General features: G+C 34.1%; 1 protein-coding gene across 1 annotated transcript in view; it reads right to left on the bottom strand.

Annotated features, from left to right (window-relative positions):
- Positions 1–13,122, bottom strand: part of Ift57 (intraflagellar transport 57) — a 54,543-nt gene extending 41,421 nt beyond the window's left edge. The window contains exons 1-5 of the mRNA XM_046464048.2: positions 12,788–13,122; positions 10,215–10,377; positions 9,288–9,406; positions 6,374–6,464; positions 652–720 (exon numbers count right to left, since the gene is read on the bottom strand). Coding sequence (XP_046320004.1) covers positions 652–720; positions 6,374–6,464; positions 9,288–9,406; positions 10,215–10,377; positions 12,788–12,999 — 654 coding nt within the window. The 5' untranslated portion in view covers positions 13,000–13,122. The remainder of the gene's footprint in view (positions 1–651; positions 721–6,373; positions 6,465–9,287; positions 9,407–10,214; positions 10,378–12,787) is intronic.
- Between the last annotated feature and the right edge of the window lie 5,816 nt (positions 13,123–18,938).

Below are 18,938 nucleotides of genomic sequence, written 5' to 3'. Positions count from 1 at the left end.
AACTTGTTTTAAAAATTTAAACAAGAAAAATTAAAGGACAAATAAGAATATATAGTACATATGTTCATTGAGTGTGCATAGGTTTATACTTTATTGAAATATAACATACACATAGAAAAATGCAAAAATCCCACATGTACATTTGTAAGAGCTCAGACTCTTTTATAGACTGGATTTATTTCATGATTTTAAAAAGGAGCAAAAGCAATCTGTCTTAAAGCAATGTCTGACTACTCAGTGTAAATATCAGTCTAAATACAATCTATTTTATTTCAAAATCACAATTTAAACATTTTACTATAATCAAGATTATTCAATTCTTGTCTATTTTTAACATAAAATAATTTGAAATAGAACAATTTATATCTTTCCATGATACAACTTGCCCTCGGACAAATTAATTACTTTCAGTTTGCTTGAGAAGCACTGTGTTGATTTTCCATGGTATAGATGGAAGGCTCCCTCTCTCACCCCTCTGGATTTTTATATTTGCTAAAATTTTAACATTTTATATGAAGGAAAACACTTCCAGAGCTACTTTTCAAAGGACACACAAAACAGTCTCTGAAAATGTTTCTTACTCATTTAAATTTCCAGCAGAATTCACATACTGATTGCTTGTTGGTCCTATGTGCATCGAATGAAACTTACCAAGCGATAGGTCTGGGCCTTTAAAACATTGAGATCAATAAAGTTTTCTTCATTATCTGTCTCCTCTTCCTTAAGAAAATAAAAACATTTTTAAATTATAAAGAAATTATAATTAAGAAATTTATTTCCAACATTCATATACATAATATACTAAGCTATAACAAACTTAATATAAGGACTGACTCAGTAAAGCGTATTTAAAAGTCTAATAAACATATGTATAAAGTAGGGCACAATATTATTAACAGCTCATATGTTCTTTGACGTTTTGATGGTGCCATTTAAATAGGATCTTTTCTGCAGTCACTGAAGAAAGAAAGAGAGGGAAAAAAAGTGAGGGGAAGAAAGGAGCCTTTGCTGCAGAACTATGGATAAACATAAAATCAGAGGAAAATAGCCCCAGTGGCATATCAGAAACAGACAGTGGAGGGAATTTATGGAAATTTTGAGCAACATGATTGAAATGAACAGAAATGAAAGGATGACAAGACACAAAACAGTTTCACTTGCTCCAGGGACCAATCACACTGATGCATATTTTTTACATTTCTTGAATGTGCAAGCTTAATAACGTAACAGGTACCAATAGTGTTTGGTTCATGGCCTTAATTCTATTTAAAAGAATGGTTCAGATGCATCCTAAGTTGAGGGTGGGTGTTTATGCACAGGAAGTGACCCTTTGAGAGGCAATTCTCTCCCTAATGAACAGTAAATATGGAGTTTGGGCAGGTCCTCCAAGCATACAGAACACGAGCTTCCCTTTTCTATCAAGGTCTTTGTGGTGACAACTGACATAATACATGAAACAAATATAATAAGATTATCCTAATCTTAGGGACATGTAATAAAGCCAACAGAGCTGGGTCCTCACATCATACGATCTCATAAAGAAAAAGACAGACTAACAAGTAAGTGTCAGTTGGTAAAGACACTTCCACATGTAGAATTGTTCAAGTTTCAGTGGTAGATTTCAAAGACAATCCTTACCAAGACTTTGGAAACATGTAAGGCAGTGGTTCTCAAAATGTGGTTCCGAGACCAGCAACATCAGCACCACCTGTGAGAATGCAAATTCTAAGGTTCTATTCAGATCTACTCAGAAACTTTTGGGAGTGGGGCCACTAAAGTAAGATATGACAACATGAGAAAGCTTGGAAAACTGGAATGACTTTAGTAAAATATGAAATAATGTAAATGTGGATCCAATATATTCAAGTAATATTTACTTTTCTTAGGGTGGGGAATAATGGGGTACAGAGGTGCAGACAAAAGTGATCTGTTTACATCTAAAGTCTGAAGCATATTGCACACTTTTGAAAAACACTTTAGTCTGTTCTGTGTTTGCACTACCCAATAACCAGAGTAAATGATTAAAATGCCAATGACTCAATGCACATGTGAGAAGAAACAAATTTATGATGCTTTTATAATAACCTAATCAGACTGTTGTCATAAGTGATCAATAAATTACTCATTGAACTATACTGGATTAAACACTAACAAATGAGAAATGAGTAGAAATGAGTCTGGCACCATTTGTATTACACCTAGTAGCCAACTAGCAAAATTTTTTGCTTCCTGTTCCCGTGATCTTGTTTTCTGCTGGCCTAGACATCTTAGTTCCAAATGGAAGAATGCTTTCACTAGGAGAGATAACGATGATTCCACTGAATTAAAAGTTAAGACTGCTATATAACTACTTCGGGCTCCTCACATTTCCAAATCAACAAGCAAAGATGGGAATTACTGTGCTGCTGGCATGATTGATCCTGACTACCAAGAGGAAATTGGATTATTACTCCACAATGGAAATAAGAAAGATTATGGTTGAAATACGTCCAAATATCCTTTAGATTGTCTCTGATTATTATTATGCCCTGTGATTAAAGTCAATTGGAAACTACAACCCAATCCAGTAAGGGCTAATTGCCCAGACTCTTCAGGATTGAAAGTTTGGATCACCCTGAGCTACTGGGATTATGGGTGGGTACTACCATGCCCAGAAAATATTGTTATTTTTACATGATAATATTAAAGTTAAAAGATATCAAGAATAGAAAACATCACTAGAGAACTTTACCTCCTTTTGGAGAAAGAGTTAGGTGCAATATCTGTTGAATGCAGAATCATTTTGTTAGGTGGAATTATGACCTTGCTATTTTCCTTATTTGGAGAGTAAATGATTTAATGAGACATGTATGGGTGCCAAGTTGAAAGAGGTGGACTTGTAATGGTTAAGTTCATGTGTGAATTTGATTAAGCACAGAATGCCCAGATATTTGGTTTAACATATTGAGGGTATGTCTAAGAGGATATTCCTAGATGAATAACTATGTGAGTCAGAAGAAGGAGCAGTTAGATTGTTCTTCCCAATGTTGGTGGGCCTCAGTCAATCCATGAAGATCTGAACAGAATAAAAAGGGCAGAATTTACTTTTTTCCGCCTGTCTTCGAACCAAGACATCACTCTTCCTTGTCCGAACCAAGACATCACTCTTCCTTGTCCCCAGACTCAGACTGAAACTTATATTCTCGCATGGCTCTCCTGGTTCTTCATATTCACACTAGAACTACACCACCAGCTCTCCTGGGTCAACAGCTTATCAAATGCAGATCTTGGGACTTCTCAACCTCCATAACTACATATACTAATTCCTTATAGTAACTTTATCCATATATAAAGGTGTGCATGTGTGTGTGTATGTTTGTGTGTCCCAATTTGGAGATTATGTTTCTCTAAAGAACTCAGATTAAGCTACTGATTATGTAAGATTATTCAAGCTACTAAATATTACTAAGAGAATATTTAAAAGAAATTCAAATATAAATAGGCTTAGAAAATGTGTTAAAAAACAAAATAGAATTCCAATTTCAATAATTCAGAAGTCACAACTATTTCCTATGATTTATTTGCCTAATTTGCACCTTCTTAATTCTCTTACTGCCAATTATACTAAGGATATGATAGAACAAGTGAGAATATTCTGTCATGACCAATACTTTTTTTCCCTCACAATTACCAATGTGTCCTATCTTGATTTGGTAAGTTTAAAACTTAAAGTTTCTAGTTTCTACAGAACTTTGCCAGAAATGTTCTTCACCATCCTTAAGCCACACTACAAATTCAAGCAACAGGATCAATATGCCACCAACATAAGGCTTTCTGGCACTAAACCAGCTTTCCTTAGCAAGGAAGATAGGGGAAGTAAAAGAGCTTCTTAGAATAATATGATAACAATAAGGAAGAAAGGAAGGAAAGAGATATGACACAGGGAACAAATAGCATTTAGGGGAAACCTCTCTGAGGGAGGCCTTCAGTTTCATCTTATGATAGTAAAAGGTCTACCTCTAATTGGGAAGAAATGTATTAAAAAGCTGCTTTCTAGTTTTGTTTCTCTAAATGTACAGACTCTATAATGCTGCTTTGAACTTTACAGGATTCCTAATAAAAAATTAGATACAATTTTAAAAATTTACACAACAATATGATGACAGATTTTATTTAATAAAAACCTACTATATGCCAGGCCCTGCTCAATAAGCTGGAGAAACAACAAGCAAAATTAGACATGGTTTCTGCCTGCAGAGATTTTTTTTTTCCCCTGATGAGTAGGAAATTTTTTTCTGCCCTTAAGTTATGTCTTTGAAGTTAATGCTGGGGTACTAGGCCCAGGTATTTGTTCATAAACTTTTTAATAACTATTAAGTATTTATTAAGAAGATAAGATGATGGGGGTGGTGCTGGGGTTGTGGCTCAGTGGTAGAGCTCTTGCCTAGCATGTGTGAGGCACTAGGTTCGATTCTCCAGCACTGCATATAAATAAATAAAATGAAGGTCCATCAACAACTAAAAAATATATATTAAAAAACTGCTTTTAAAAAAGACAAGAGAAATACCCGAGTAGAATAAATGAGGTGAAAAATTGGGAATATGTGAGGAATTAATTTCTGAGCCATGAATGAAAAGATCTATTACACAGGGAATAAAGCCTAAATCTAAATGACCCAAACAATCTGGACTTAGTCTATCTGCCTAGTTAATCTTAAATCACCAGCCCTCTCACTCAGAAATTCTGGCCCAGTGGTTTCTCTCAGCTTCTTGATCACACAAAGCTCCTAGCTGCATTAGAGCTTTTGCACATTTCCTACCACCTGGTCCTCACCCACTACATAACTTGTGCTCAATGAATACATGCAGAGTGAGCAAATATATGCTTTGCTTTGACTTTTTATCACGTTAAAAAATATTTTTCAAGCTGACTAGTTTTACAATGATCTTTTTCCTTCTGTAAGTAGCAGTCATCTACTTTCCATATGATTAAAAATATTTATTTGCACTGCTGATAAAATGAATGTTAAATGTTTTGAAAGCACAAAGAATTGTCAAAAAGAATCACCTATAACCCTTCTACCCATTTACAACAAATGTTAACATATTGATATTTATTTTCTTTAGTTATTTTACATAGCTGAAGTCATGATAACATAGAATTTAGAATTTTTTCCTCAGTTAATTTTATAACAGTGTAAATTATTATCCTCATGTCACTCATGTTTCTTCAAAACTAACTTTTAATAGATACATAGTATCCTAATTGGATATTAAGTACTAAGGATATGATTACAAAAAGCGGGTAAGAATATTCTAATTTAGAGTTATTTTTTAGCATTTAATATTAAAATAATTCCATGATTAACAACTTTGTAGCAGATAATAACCTATTTAAACTGAAATACAGAATACATTATCTACTAATTTAAAAAAATTACCTAAAAACTTTAGTTGGTTTATAACAGCAACATATTACATAAATTTTGTTTTTTACATTTCAGCATAATTTCTAAAGCATTAGGATTAAATTCATTTCTAGTTCTGAGCATTATCTTACAAAAAAGCTCTTTTATATCTATCATCTTACTATTCATCATTTAACCTCACACCAGGAATAGGATGTTAAGCATGGAAAAAGGTAAAGATGTTGCCAAATAATTTAAGTAATGTTGGTTATATTAAGCATTAAAAAAAAAATTCCTGGGGGCTGGGATTGTAGCTCACTGGGTAGAGCGTTTGCCTTGCATGTGTGAGGCACTGGGGATATTATTTCCATCTCCAACTAAAAAATATTAAAAAAAATAAAAACTTTCCTGGGCTAGGCACATTGGCACACACCTATAATCCCAGCAATTCAGGAGGCTGGGGCAAAAGGATCAAGGACAATCTCAGCAACTCAACTTCGCGAGTCACTGTCACAAAATAAAAATTAAAAAGGGCTCTGGCTGTCACTCAGCAGTGGAGCAACTAGGATTCTAGTACCAATAACAAAAAGATAACTCTGTAGGGTAGAATTCATCTTAATTTTAAAAAATAATTTTTTTGGAAATGAATGTTGTTCCTATGAAGTAGAATAATTTATGTACCCTCAGTTCTATTCTTCTATTCTAAATCCTTTGATAGTCATGATCTATTCAATATCATGAATGGTTGTTCACAAAATATTTACTCATATAACTAGTGGTATGTACTTTTAACGTTTAAGAACCTCTGCTAAAATTCACTAGAGAATATGAAATTAAAGGTCCAAACAACTGATATTTGGCACTGTATTTAAAAGATTTTTTTTTTCTCTAGAAACAAAATACATTCCAGAAAATGGAAGTCTGGAGGAATTAAGGAAAGGAACCCAAAGGTGAAAAGTAAACACAAAGTTCAGCAACACACATACCACAAATTCTTCATCCACTTTATTCAATGTTAATTCTGCATCATCTTCTGGAACAGTTTCTTCTTCTAATTCTTCCACAGGGTATGATGGCCTAAAATAATAAGGCTTAATATGAGAATTAAAAAATTTTTTTTAGTAAGACAAAAAATATAATAGAGATAATAAGGATTCCCTCCACCTCAGATCTTGTCCTCTGTGACTGCTTCCATAATTATTGTTAAATGTTTCCTGTATTCCTTCTGAAACTTTCTGTGTGAAAAATAAAAATGTATACTCCAAATTTAAGGAAAACATTTACAAAAATTATGATATTAGACATAGTGTTATCCAATCTACATTCCTTACTTATCAACATACACATTTAGTTACGCATATATCTCTTATTTTTATACACTTGCACTATATTCCACTGAATAGCAATACTACAAATTGGCAGTCAATGTCTTAATAATGAGGTCGTTTATAGTTTCTAACTAGACATTATTGTAAAAATCATCTTTATACATTTATCATAATGTATGCTATTTTGTAATAAATTTGTATAAGTGGAATTGCTATATTAACAACTTTATACATGTTATTATTTTGCTGGATTTATCCAAACTTGACTTCCAAAATGTTACCCTAATTTATACTTCGAACAACAGTGATACTATCTCTCTTTCCATATTCACTATTATAATATAAATATCTAATTTTTAATCTTTAAATCTTCAAAAGAATCCTTATTATCAACCAAGTGAAAAAAAATCTCAGTTTTTTAAAAAAATTGCATTTCTTTGGCATGAGAGTGGTAGAACAACTTTTCTTATTTTAATTGGTTATTCATATTTCTTTCTCAGTAAAGTGCTTACTTGTGCTCTTTGTCGTTTGGCTTTTGAAAATTAAGAACACCAATGTTTTTCCTAACTTGTGTTAGAAATATCTTCTTAGTTTATTACTTGTAATTTTGGCTACTCAAGACTGTTACAGTTCTGACTAGAAAGATCTGGCAACCTTTCCTTGCATAAATCCTAGATTTAACATCATTCATACAAGGTTTTCCCTAACACGATATCTCCTATGTCCCTCTGGTCTTTAGCATTTCTGTAGTTTTATTTTTCACTTTTATATCTTTGATCAATTGGAAGTTTGTTTTATGTGGGTTATAAGCTTTATTCTTATTTCCAATGTCTAATTAATGGCCCTAACACTAAACACTGAACAATCATTTCAATATTAAAAACAACCAAAAATGTTTTTGGATTTATTTATGGCAACTTATCATGATGTCAACTTATTAACATGTCCATATCTTGGACATGCTAACAGAATACAAAAATATAAGGAAAGAAAGTACTGTGAACCAAATCAGTTTTCTTAAAGGATGAATATTTCATTATTAAAATTAGGTAATATCTCAAAAGCAATGAATGCTCTAGAATTTGTTTTGACATATTTAGACATAAAAATAAACATCTATAAATATGTGACTTCTATGTAATATACATAGTACACAGCTGATATATTCTCTAATGTTTATTACTTCACAATTTCTCCCCTTTATATTCCCCTTGTATAAACTTGTATGAAGTCCCTACAAATTAGTTGAGGCACAATGCCCAGGCCAAGAATAAGATGTACCTAGAAACAAAGTGCAAAATCAAATAGTTAAATAGTGGTTGAGATACTAAAGCTTCTGGTGAAGTTCAAATACATTGGACTATATATATTGGCAACTTTAAAAACATGCCTAATAAAGCAGCACATCACATAACTTACCTTTTCTACAAATCTAATAAAATAGTATTATGGATCATGTAGACATTCTCTCTATATTGCACTAAGTAGAAATGTTCACGTTGAAGTAAATGAAATTTCCATATTTCAGTTTAAAGATTGGTTATTTCACAGGATTAAACCTGATGATAACCTAAATCAAAGAATTTTTTAAAAGAACTTACTAAGAGGAAGTAGATTATTTACATGAAAGACTATAATTAAATATAGATTAAAATGTTAACAGGAAATAACATATACCTCTTTCTACAGAAGTTAATTTTAATTCAGAAACCACTTCTTGCTCATGTTTTGCTTACTTAAGAGACAACCACATTCTAAATTATTAAAAATCCTAATTTTGAAAAGATGAAATGTATATATTTTCGAATTATAACCTACATACATTGACAATTTCTAGTTTTATTTCTTCTTCATTAATTGGGCATCTTTGGTATACCAATGACTAGGCTAACTGCCACAGAGTACATATGAAGATTGCAGGATTTCTAAGAAAGCCAGACCTATAAATAAATGATTTTATTATTTGTTTGTTTACTTTTGTAGTGCTAGAGAACCAACTGCTCTACTAGTGAGCTACATTCCAGTTCCCCAATCCATTATTTTAATACCACAGGATAAATCCAAAATCATCATAGAAATATTAAAAAGAAATGCACTTTCAGGTTATAGAAAAAAACTATGAATGATGTCTAGGAGAGTATATTGTGGCTTCTTCACTTCTTTAGTATACTGGCCCAGCCATTAAGCAAAGGTGGAAAATCCCAGTTAAGGAATTAATTCCCATTTTTTCCTTAAATTTGTAGCTATTAGTTACCTCTATGTATGTACTATGCAGGTGTGTTCAAATAAAACATGCAGAAACTTTTTTTTTAATTCCTAAATTAACAAATATGTACAATTAAACCTTTAATAATTACATATTTGAATAGGGAGGGGCACAATAATATTAATGTTACCTTAGAAATGGTTTGAAGATAGGCATTCCAATTTTTCTATACTGACTTTTCTTAATCACTTGTGGCATTTTCAGTTTAAAACAGTCAATTCTTATCAGTTCAATTAAACAGCTGTGTACCTTCAGAGGAAATGCTAAGCACATAAAATTACTACTGTCAGGATGAGTAATAGTTACCTTTTCCAGGTGAAACCAATATACTTTAATGCCTCTTCAGCTAAACAATCAAGAACATAGCACACATGTTCTCCATAACCTGACTTTAATTTTGAAGGAGGAAAATCTGCAGTTCTCCCCTGAAAAATAAAAGATAACAGGCTTGTTAGTTTTTTTAAAATGTTGCAATATTTTAAGCTCAAAACTGCTGAATACATTTATCACTTTTTTATTTCTCTGATTTAAAATAACTTATTACATTGCTTCTTAGAAATCTATCCAACAACAACAACAAAACTAAAATAAAAACTTTATTGTTAAAAGTATCAAATTAAAAGGCAATTATATTGCAATAGCATAACAAATCATTGATCTTGTTGGGTTAAAATAAAAATCAGCAAAACTACTCGCCTGGTAACATAGTTTAAACAACTATGTGAAGGACAGAATGACTCACTTGTCAAAAATTGGTTATATGTATGCCAAAAATGTCTTACTAATTGTCTCCAGGAAAAGTCATAAATTAAGAGTATAACTGCTATTGTAGGCTATTAAATCAAAGTTCCCTTTCAAAATACAAAGTGTTTCAACTTCGTAGTTTTTTTTTTTTTTTTTTTTTAATCATTCTTTTAAAGGAAGAACTAACCACTCATAAATTTACCAAGAAAAATTTTACTTTGGGCTATAAAGATTATATGCTAAATATTTTCAGAAGTGGCATTAATATTCTAATATCATTCTGAGAAGGTTTTACACAAAAAGAAATGTAGAGATAATTACTATACATTATATGTATGTATAGTATATATAGTTATTATATATATTATATATACATATTTTTTCCTCCCATAAAGGAGACTTTCAAAAGGCTAGCATTTATTATTGAATTACCAATATTAAAATTAATAGCTTGAGTCTATTCAGACAGAATAGGGTGTTTATACTTACAAAGGACCGAAGCTCAGATAATATGTTAGATATTGTTGCATTAGGGTCATCATATTCCTGAGGCTGCTCAAAGGGGCGTCCTGCTTTGTTAATCAGCCAAGCAGCAAGAGTGCAAAACATGTAGAACTGTTCACCAGGGTTGGTAGGCAGAGCAAAATAGTGTCTGTTTCAAAATAAGGGAGGAAGGGAAAATTTGAAATAATGCAAGTAAGTCTATAATAACTAATGGGGCTAAGTCCCAAATTGCCAAAGAAAGCCCCCATAGCCTTCAAATTGAGACACTGTTAATTCATTCTTACATTTCCAGTAATGCACAGCACTCACATTAAAGTCCCAAACCAGCAGAATTAGGTCATTTGCTACTCTACATAAAATATTAGATCAAAGACTTTATATGCAGGGTATGTAGTGCATGTCAGAAAACAAAGTATGTAAAACTTCTGCCAAAAGTTTAATAATAAGTGAGTACCCTCTGAAAATGATAATTTGAAATCATAAGAATATGTTTTTAAAAGACCTTAAACATTATTCACTGTGCATTTTTACTGTTTTTAACCTATCAGGTATGTTAAACAGTTATTTTATTTTAACTGCATATTCAAATCAACTGAGGCGCCAATAAAAATACTGCTACTTGACCAATCATTGCTAATTTCCTCATCAAATTATTGAATCATAATTCATGAGAGTGGAGTACCAACACAGGTATATTTCAAAAGCTTCCTAGAAGTTCTAGGATGCAGACAAGATTAAGAAGCCTTTATCACCAGTCTAGCAAACAATTGTTCACTTTCACTTTTGCTAAATCCCCTACTCTAGTAGATAAAGTTTTATGGGGATTAGATGATTTATATGAAAAAAATGAGAGAAATAAAACGTGTTAGCAACAACACTCATGTCAGTTTGATCAAAAATCTTATTTTGTTCTTTTTCATGTAGCTATCATAATTATAGTCAACGTATTTACAGTTATTATAAACTTTGTCTTAAGAATCAGTGGTTAACAATCTTTCATGTTTCCCATACTTTCTCCTTCAGAATAAGTGTAAGTTATTTGGGAGATAACAGAATTATGGAAAGAAAAAATAAAGCCATGGAAGTCCTTCAGATATATGCTGAAAACCCTTTCAAAGCATCTACCCACCACCAACTCATCTTTTCTTTATCAACTGGTATTCTTCAGGACAAAGGATTGGATATCGATAGATATTGCAGACCAAGGACAGTAGTTTCTCAAACATTACTATGCATCAAAATCATCTAGAAGGCTTACTAAAACACAGACTGCTTGCCCCACCCTTAGAATTTCTGGAAAAAAACCAGACATGGTAAAAGGCCAGAGGAATTTCATTTCTAAATTTCCAGGGGATGCTGAAACTGCTGGTCTGGGTGATTATACTTTCGGGAACTCCCTGATTAGTATATCTCCACATAAATCCAAGGTACAAAGTATCCTGCTGAACTCATAAGGAAATATTAGAGAGATGATATCAACAGAATCTTAGTTTGACATTTGGAAAAATAATACATTTTTATTAACCTAGAAAATATTGGTTGTCTATATTTTCAGGACAAATCATTTTAAGTAATAATCCCTAACCTACTACTTCTATCATGGATCAAGCTGAACTACTTTTTCCTCTTACCCTTTTCCTATTACGGAGTAACTTAGCAACATGGACAGTTTACATAAAGCCTACATATCTTTCAAGTTAATGGAAAAGAGTAGAATGAAATCAGAATTGTCAAGAAAAATTATTTTAGCCCATCTGCAAACATAATTGTCTCTTACAGAATAAAATAAATGTAAGTATTAAAGTGAAGGAAAAGCAATAAAAATTATCTGGCTATCATTTGGCTAATGACTAGAGGAGAAAATGCTAGCTGTCCATTACCCTCAGCAACTAATGACATTGTCTTCAGAATATTATGAACTTTTTGCACAGCAAGCACAGAACTTTTAAGTTCCATGATGAGAGAACAATTGCTACAGTTGTCATCTCTTTTCCATTTCTCAATTTCTAAGAGAACTGTTATTGCAAAAGCAGAAGTCTTTTAAACCATAGCAATTGTCAACAAGTTTACTATTAAGTGCTCCTCAGCAAGGTCCTTAGATCCCAGGGTTGCCAATTGTACATATAAGGTCTAGTAATGGGAAACAAAAAGTAGAAATTATGTAACTGATAACAGACTTCATCTCCAGAAATGAGATTGTGGGTTATGTATTTTTCTACACATTTTCATTGTGTTCTTTTGTGCTTTCTACAGTAAGTATTTTTCATAACTTTATAATAGTTTGTGTTTTGTGGAGATGCGTCTGTGTTTAAAGGAATGGGCAGGTTGTCTCCCAGTCCTCTGCCGTTCCACAACTTGTTTACTTTCTCTACTAAATTACGAAGTCTGAGCTCGGTGACGCTGAGAGCTCCAGGGCTCCCCGGCTGAGTTTCGGGTGAAGCGCCCTTCCCTGGCTAGGAAGATGGAGGCAAGATCTGCTAATCCGTGGGCGGCGTTCCCAGCAAGCCCGAGGAAGGCATCTCCCCAGGGCCCAGCCAACTCGGGACGAGGGCACCCACCTGGACGGGGGTTTTAGGTTGCTCTTCCGGAGGAGTTCCTCCTCGTAGCGGAGCAGCTTCAGCTTCTCCACCAAGTCCTCCATCACCACGAACATGTGGTAGGCCGCTCCGGGCCCGCGCTCTACCGCCACCTCCCCAGCCCCATCGCCGCGAGACCTAGACACCCCATCGTCCAAACCCGACGGCGTGACCACTGCTGCAGCGGCAGCCATTGCAGAGCGGACAGAAAATGCCCAGCGAGGGCTCTGGCCCACAGATCTCTGCGGCCTATGCCGCCTGCGCTGCAGCAATCAGGACCGCCGCGAACCGTTACCAGGCGACAGCCGGGTAACCGGTCACCCGGGCAACTAGACCCCGCCTCCTTTTCGCCCTCCGTGTTCCTTATAAATGTTCTCCAATCAGGGCGCGCTTCCTGAGTGACGTTATCTTGCACCCACCCCCTGATGGGAGGAGGCCCCGCCCTTGTGGAGGCGTGGCGTCCTGCTCCGCCTACCGCCGCGACTCCTCCGGAGAGGAAGAGTGCAGTAGCGACTGGAGGTTCTGTGCCTGCTTTGTTGTACTGGGAATGGCGTGAGGCTTACTGGACCTGGTGATTGTGGGCAGCCGAACGGGAATCTGGGTCACCTGAGAGCAGTTAAAAAGATTAAGCGGAGCTGTAGACGCGCAGTATTGCTACGCTAGCCCACTGATTCCTTTTTTTTTTTTTTTTCCCCTCAAAATTGGAAGTTTTAGTACTTGTATGATAGTCAATATCCTTAGTTTCACTTTACATCAGGAACTTTCCAACGAGTGTTCGGTGGTTGTTTTTCTTAAACGTTCGTCTGGTAGTGCTGTATTTAACAATATAGTATAAAGCTTGAAGTATTACAGTGCCCCGCTATTACTTCAGTGCTAGGAAAGTGTTCGGTAGGAGGAAGACAGGATGAGGCATGGGGAAAAGGTTTGTTCTGCTTCAGAAACGTTAATGCTAAACGTGCATCTTGTTGCTTAATTTGTTTCAAGCTCATGGCAGGCCGTATACATATTTTGGTACTTTCTTAAATCCAACAAAATAGAGACTATTTTGAAAGATTTCTTTGTGTTATAACTCAAAGTGTGGCTAAAGACAGGATTTTACTACTGTATTCTGCAGCTGTTGACCTAGAAAATGCAAGAAAGGGACATAATAGATCACAGATGGAACCAGCTTTACTGTTATCTAAAAACTTTGGTTTCAAGAAATTTTCCTAACAGCTACATAAAAAGTACGGTAAGTGGTAGATTTTCTGGAAGAAAATAACTTAAGGCAAGAGGTTGCACGTGTATTTGTGTTTATAATGTGATTTTTAAGAGTTCTCTAATCTCTTATATTTGCTACTAAAGGATATAGAAGCACCACACTTTTGGACTGACTGAAATTTGAAATATAGCTAATATATTTGTGTTTTTGTTAGAAAAATGAAAAGAGCACTCTTAATCAGTCTGGAACTGATGTAATTCTGATACCAATAAAGATATCAAAGTGAGAAAAGGCAAATACCAGTTTCTATCCATCAAATAAAGGACATAGAATTACTGATTTATGTAGAAAATAACCTAAAATGGGAAACTCACTGAGAATTGCTGCTAAAATAAATAACATTGTTTGCCACCACAAGTCATTAACCAGTTGCTTTTAGCAAAGATTCGTGGGAAAATTTTGACTGTACCTCACTGCTAAGTTCTTTCCTATTCTAAGCCTTAGAATAGTGATTCTTCCATGTACATCTGTATACCCCAACCACCACTGTGGAGATTAAGGGTATTGTGATACAGCTGCCTATGTACAAAATACAAGTACAACTTTTTAGGATTAAAAAAAAAGTTTCCATTTATGTTTTGGGGTACTTGATTAACCAACAAGCAACCTGGGACTTTTTAAATGACTCTTAAAAGGCTCTCAGACTTTAGAGATGAATTGTTATACATAGAGAGGTAGATGTTCATGCAGGGCATGCTGTCTACATGAGACTTCTGACATTTTTAGAAAGTTACATAACAGTGGTGAAATAAAAAACAAAACAAAACAAAAAAAAACATTGCTTTTTGGCTGACAAGAAACCCTCCAACAATGTGAATATTTTGATTGGGAGGAAATAAAACCTCTCCTAGAACCTAGCCATTTATTTCCCATATACACAACTGACTCATGCTAGCTTGGAAGCATGTAAAGAATTATTTTTTCCCCTTTAAGTGTGAAGAAGAAGAAAAAAATTACAAAGCAACCCTAGTAACTTTGGCACAAAGAGAATGAAAGAAAAGAAAAGCCAACTGTTCAACACTGCATGTTTTCCCACAGGGCCAAAAAATGGGAAAGAACACTGAAATGTCATTCATTTTTGTAAGGTGTAGGCATAATTTTTGCTGATTCCTTATTTAACCATAATAGTTGTTAACACATCAAAAGGTCTTTTCCTTAGTGGAAGTAGTTTCCTTCATGTGTGAGAATGCACACAAATCCTCTTCTCAGTCACTTGGAAGCTTTGGAGTACTCTTGCCACAGTGTTTTTTGCCCAGCTAGCTCATTGGTTGACTAAGAAGTTAGAGCTTGAAGAGAATGGAATTTAAGTTTATCCCTGGAAATACTGTATTGACCACTATTTATAGCTGAGCTTCGGACTTTACCTAACATGCACCATTTTCTGGGTTTGATCCCCAGCACCACAGAAACAAAACATCATCTAAGAATGGTATATTTGTAGGGAAGTGACAGGACAAAGGAAAAGGAGTAAAAGTTGCTAAGGATGATAAATTGTGGGAAAATAAATTAGAAAAATAATTTGAATAGGTAGGTTTGTTTGCACAAACCCAATTCAGCATCAACTTCCAGTGTCTAGTGAAAAAAAAATATTATTCTGTTCCTGGTACAGGAAGGCATCTTTCTCCTGGGAAATTTTTATGACCAGCTTTTAGGGAGGTCTCAGAGTCCTTTCTACATCTGCTATTTCTTAAGTGCCATCAGCTCAAAACAATCAATATGCCACAGCAGTATATTCTGTGACATGTTCGAAATTCCTCAATCTAATAAATTTCTGCCAAAATTCTAGAAAGAAAAGAAAATCATATTTAATGTGAGACATTAAAGGGATGCCTTTTGAAGCAAGCTGATGTGAAAGTTCATGTGAAAACATCTGCTTTTCACAACCATACTAGAAATCAGAACCATGTACTGAGACACACAACAGGAAGAAGTATTGCAGAAAAAGAAACTATTGCAGGTAGAACAATTTAGTAAAAAATCCAAGGGAATAAGAGGAGCTGTTAAGACATCTCAGCAGGTTTACCATATATCATAATTAAACTAAAGTTAGTGGAGACAAAAAAAAATTATAAACTCAGTAAAAAATAATATATAGTACCCAGAAATAAAGCTGTCACCTCTAGGGAGAAATTGTAACTTTACTGAAAGTTATGGAAAAATCCAAATAGAAATATAATTTTTGAATGAGAAAATCATTATCTTTTCTCAATTGATAAATAGTGTAGTTTTGACAAAATTCCAAGAGGGCTGATCATAAAATTCATAAATAACGTAAATTTTAAAGAAATATGAGAAAGGAATCATGAATTCCCGAGAAAGTAATGATATCACAGGAAATAGCCTGGAAACAGATGAGAATTTATATGGAGACTCATATATAATTTGGTATTACAAATTAGTGGAGAAAGATGAACAATTCATAAAATGTTAATTGAAGCTATGGGGTATCCATATGGAAATAAAATTACATTTCTGATTCCCATCACATAAATTCCAGATGGATTAAAGACATAACTATGAAATATTTATAATATATTTGGAAGAAAACAAAATAGAATCTTTAACCTCAGTGCAGAGAAGGATTTCTTAAGAAAAGTAAATTTGAAAAGAGAAACTCATCAAAATTTAGAAACCGAGGTAATGGAACTACCATATGACCCAGTCATCCCACTCCTTGGTATTTATCCATAGGAACTAAATTCAGAACACTATAGCAATACAACCACTTCAATGTTTATAGCAATGCAATTCACAATAACCAAACTATGGAATCAGCCCAGATGTCTGTCAATAGATGAATGGATTAATAAAATGTGGTATATATACACAATGGAATTTTACTCAGCCATAAAGAAGAATGATATTATGGCATATGCAGGTAAATGTATGGAACTTGAAAATATCATGCTAACTGAAATGAGCCAGACTCAGAAAATTGAGAGTCAAATGTTTTCTCTCATATGGAAGCTAGAGAAAACATAAGGGAAAGAAGGTAGAGGAGGGGAGATAAGTGGAATCCAAGAAGGAGATGGAGAAGAGGGAAGAGGGAAATATAGAATATAGGAAAGGGGAGGAATATGGAAGGAATTTAACAAAATCATGTTATGTGCATATATAAATATACTACAGGGAATTTCAGTCTTGTGTACACATAGAAAGCACCAATCAAAAATGAGTCAATGGAAGAGCAGTAGGTAGAGGAGGAAGAATAGAGGGAGAGCAGAGGGCGGGGGACCAATGTGGGTGGGGGTAATAGGGACTGAAATGGAGTAAATCAAATTCCATGCTTGTATGATTTTGTCCAAATGAACCCAATTACTGTGTATAACTATAATGCTCTAATAAAAACATATAAAAGATTTTAGGAGCCTAGGTACAAAATAGGACTATATAATAAATAAGCAATGAGAAAAAGATATTTGTGACCCATATAATATCAATGGATGAATCTGTAAGATATACAGATAGATCATGGCCAAAATCTCTCTGCCATGCTAAAGATTTTATGTATGTTCTTTTCTAACACAAAGATTCTTGGACTCAACACCACTGACATTTTTAGGTTGGATAATTCCTTGTTTTGTGTGTGTGTGGAGAAGCTGTTCTGTGCATTATAGATGTTTAACCACTTCCCTTCCCTCTATTCATTACATGCTAGTAGTATCCACCCCCTAGTTGTGACAACCAAAAATGTCTCTAGACATTGCCAAATAGATCCAGGCAGCAAAATCACCTATGTTTGAGAGCCACTGCTCTAAATGCATGGATTGAAATTTCAGATGACTTTGAAAGGGTCAGGCATGTAAAGGGAAATGAGTGTGCTGTGTGTGAGGAAACTACAGGAAACTAGAAAACCATCCCAAGGAGAAAGCATTTTTGCCATGCAGGAATGCAGCCCAATGTTGCCATGTGTTCTGATCTTTTAAGAATGTGAATCTAGAGTTGTATGTTAATATGAGGTACTAATCCCCTCAAGAGTGATCTTTCTGCATGGAAAATATGTCAGGGGCTTCTATCATTTGTTAGAGATACTTGATTTGTTAGTGCATTAAAGTTTAAAATTGAAAAGTCTTATTCTTAACTTTTTAGTCTGATGTTCAAACCTTATACAGTTTATAAATGTGAATTTATCAATTGTAGTAGTAGAGTTTAAGGGGGAGGATCTACAACTAAAATTCCTACAGAGGTTTTTAAATTGTTCAAGTTTACTTGCTATACTTGTTTTAATGTATAGAATGGCAACCCATTCCAAATACAGTTAAATCTCCTAAATCTAAAAGTAAAGAGAAGTAAATAAGTTTTATTAAATATCAAATACACAAACATAGATTTCAATGTGAATCCAAATGCTTAATAAGTTTCTCAATTACTGCCACAGTTAAAATGTGTCCTCCCAAAAGCATGTGTTGGAAACTCAGCCACCAATGCAGTAGTGTTGTGAGGTGGGGCCAAATGAGAGGTGTTTAGATCATGAGGGAACCTTTCTCATGAATGGATGAATGCTAATTATAAAAGGTCTTGAAGTTGCAAGTTCCATCTCTTGATCTCAATTACCATCTTGCCTTTCTGCCTTCCATTGTGGGATTATGCAAATAAAGTACCATCCAGATGTGAGTCCCTTGATCTTGGACTTCTCAATATCCATAACTATAATAAATAAATCTATTTTTAAAAATACATTACTCAGTCTGTGTTATTCTCTTTATTCTCTTAGCACAAAACAGACAAATAATTTTACATACCACAAATTAGAATCATAAATCAGTCTGTTTCTCTAATAGGCAAAAATTTTAAACATTAGATACTTAAATATGCACAAGTTTTTCTTTATCTTGATTTTTACAGCTATGGGTTTGACTTCTATGAGTACTA

Source organism: Marmota monax, unplaced genomic scaffold (assembly GCF_021218885.2).
Source record: "Marmota monax isolate L192 unplaced genomic scaffold, Marmota_monax_Labrador192_F-V1.1 WCK01_AAM20220418_F8-fsc00156, whole genome shotgun sequence".
Lineage (NCBI taxonomy): Eukaryota > Metazoa > Chordata > Mammalia > Rodentia > Sciuridae > Marmota > Marmota monax.
Note: the sequence above shows the minus strand (reverse complement) of the source record. Positions and strands in the feature narration are given on the sequence as shown.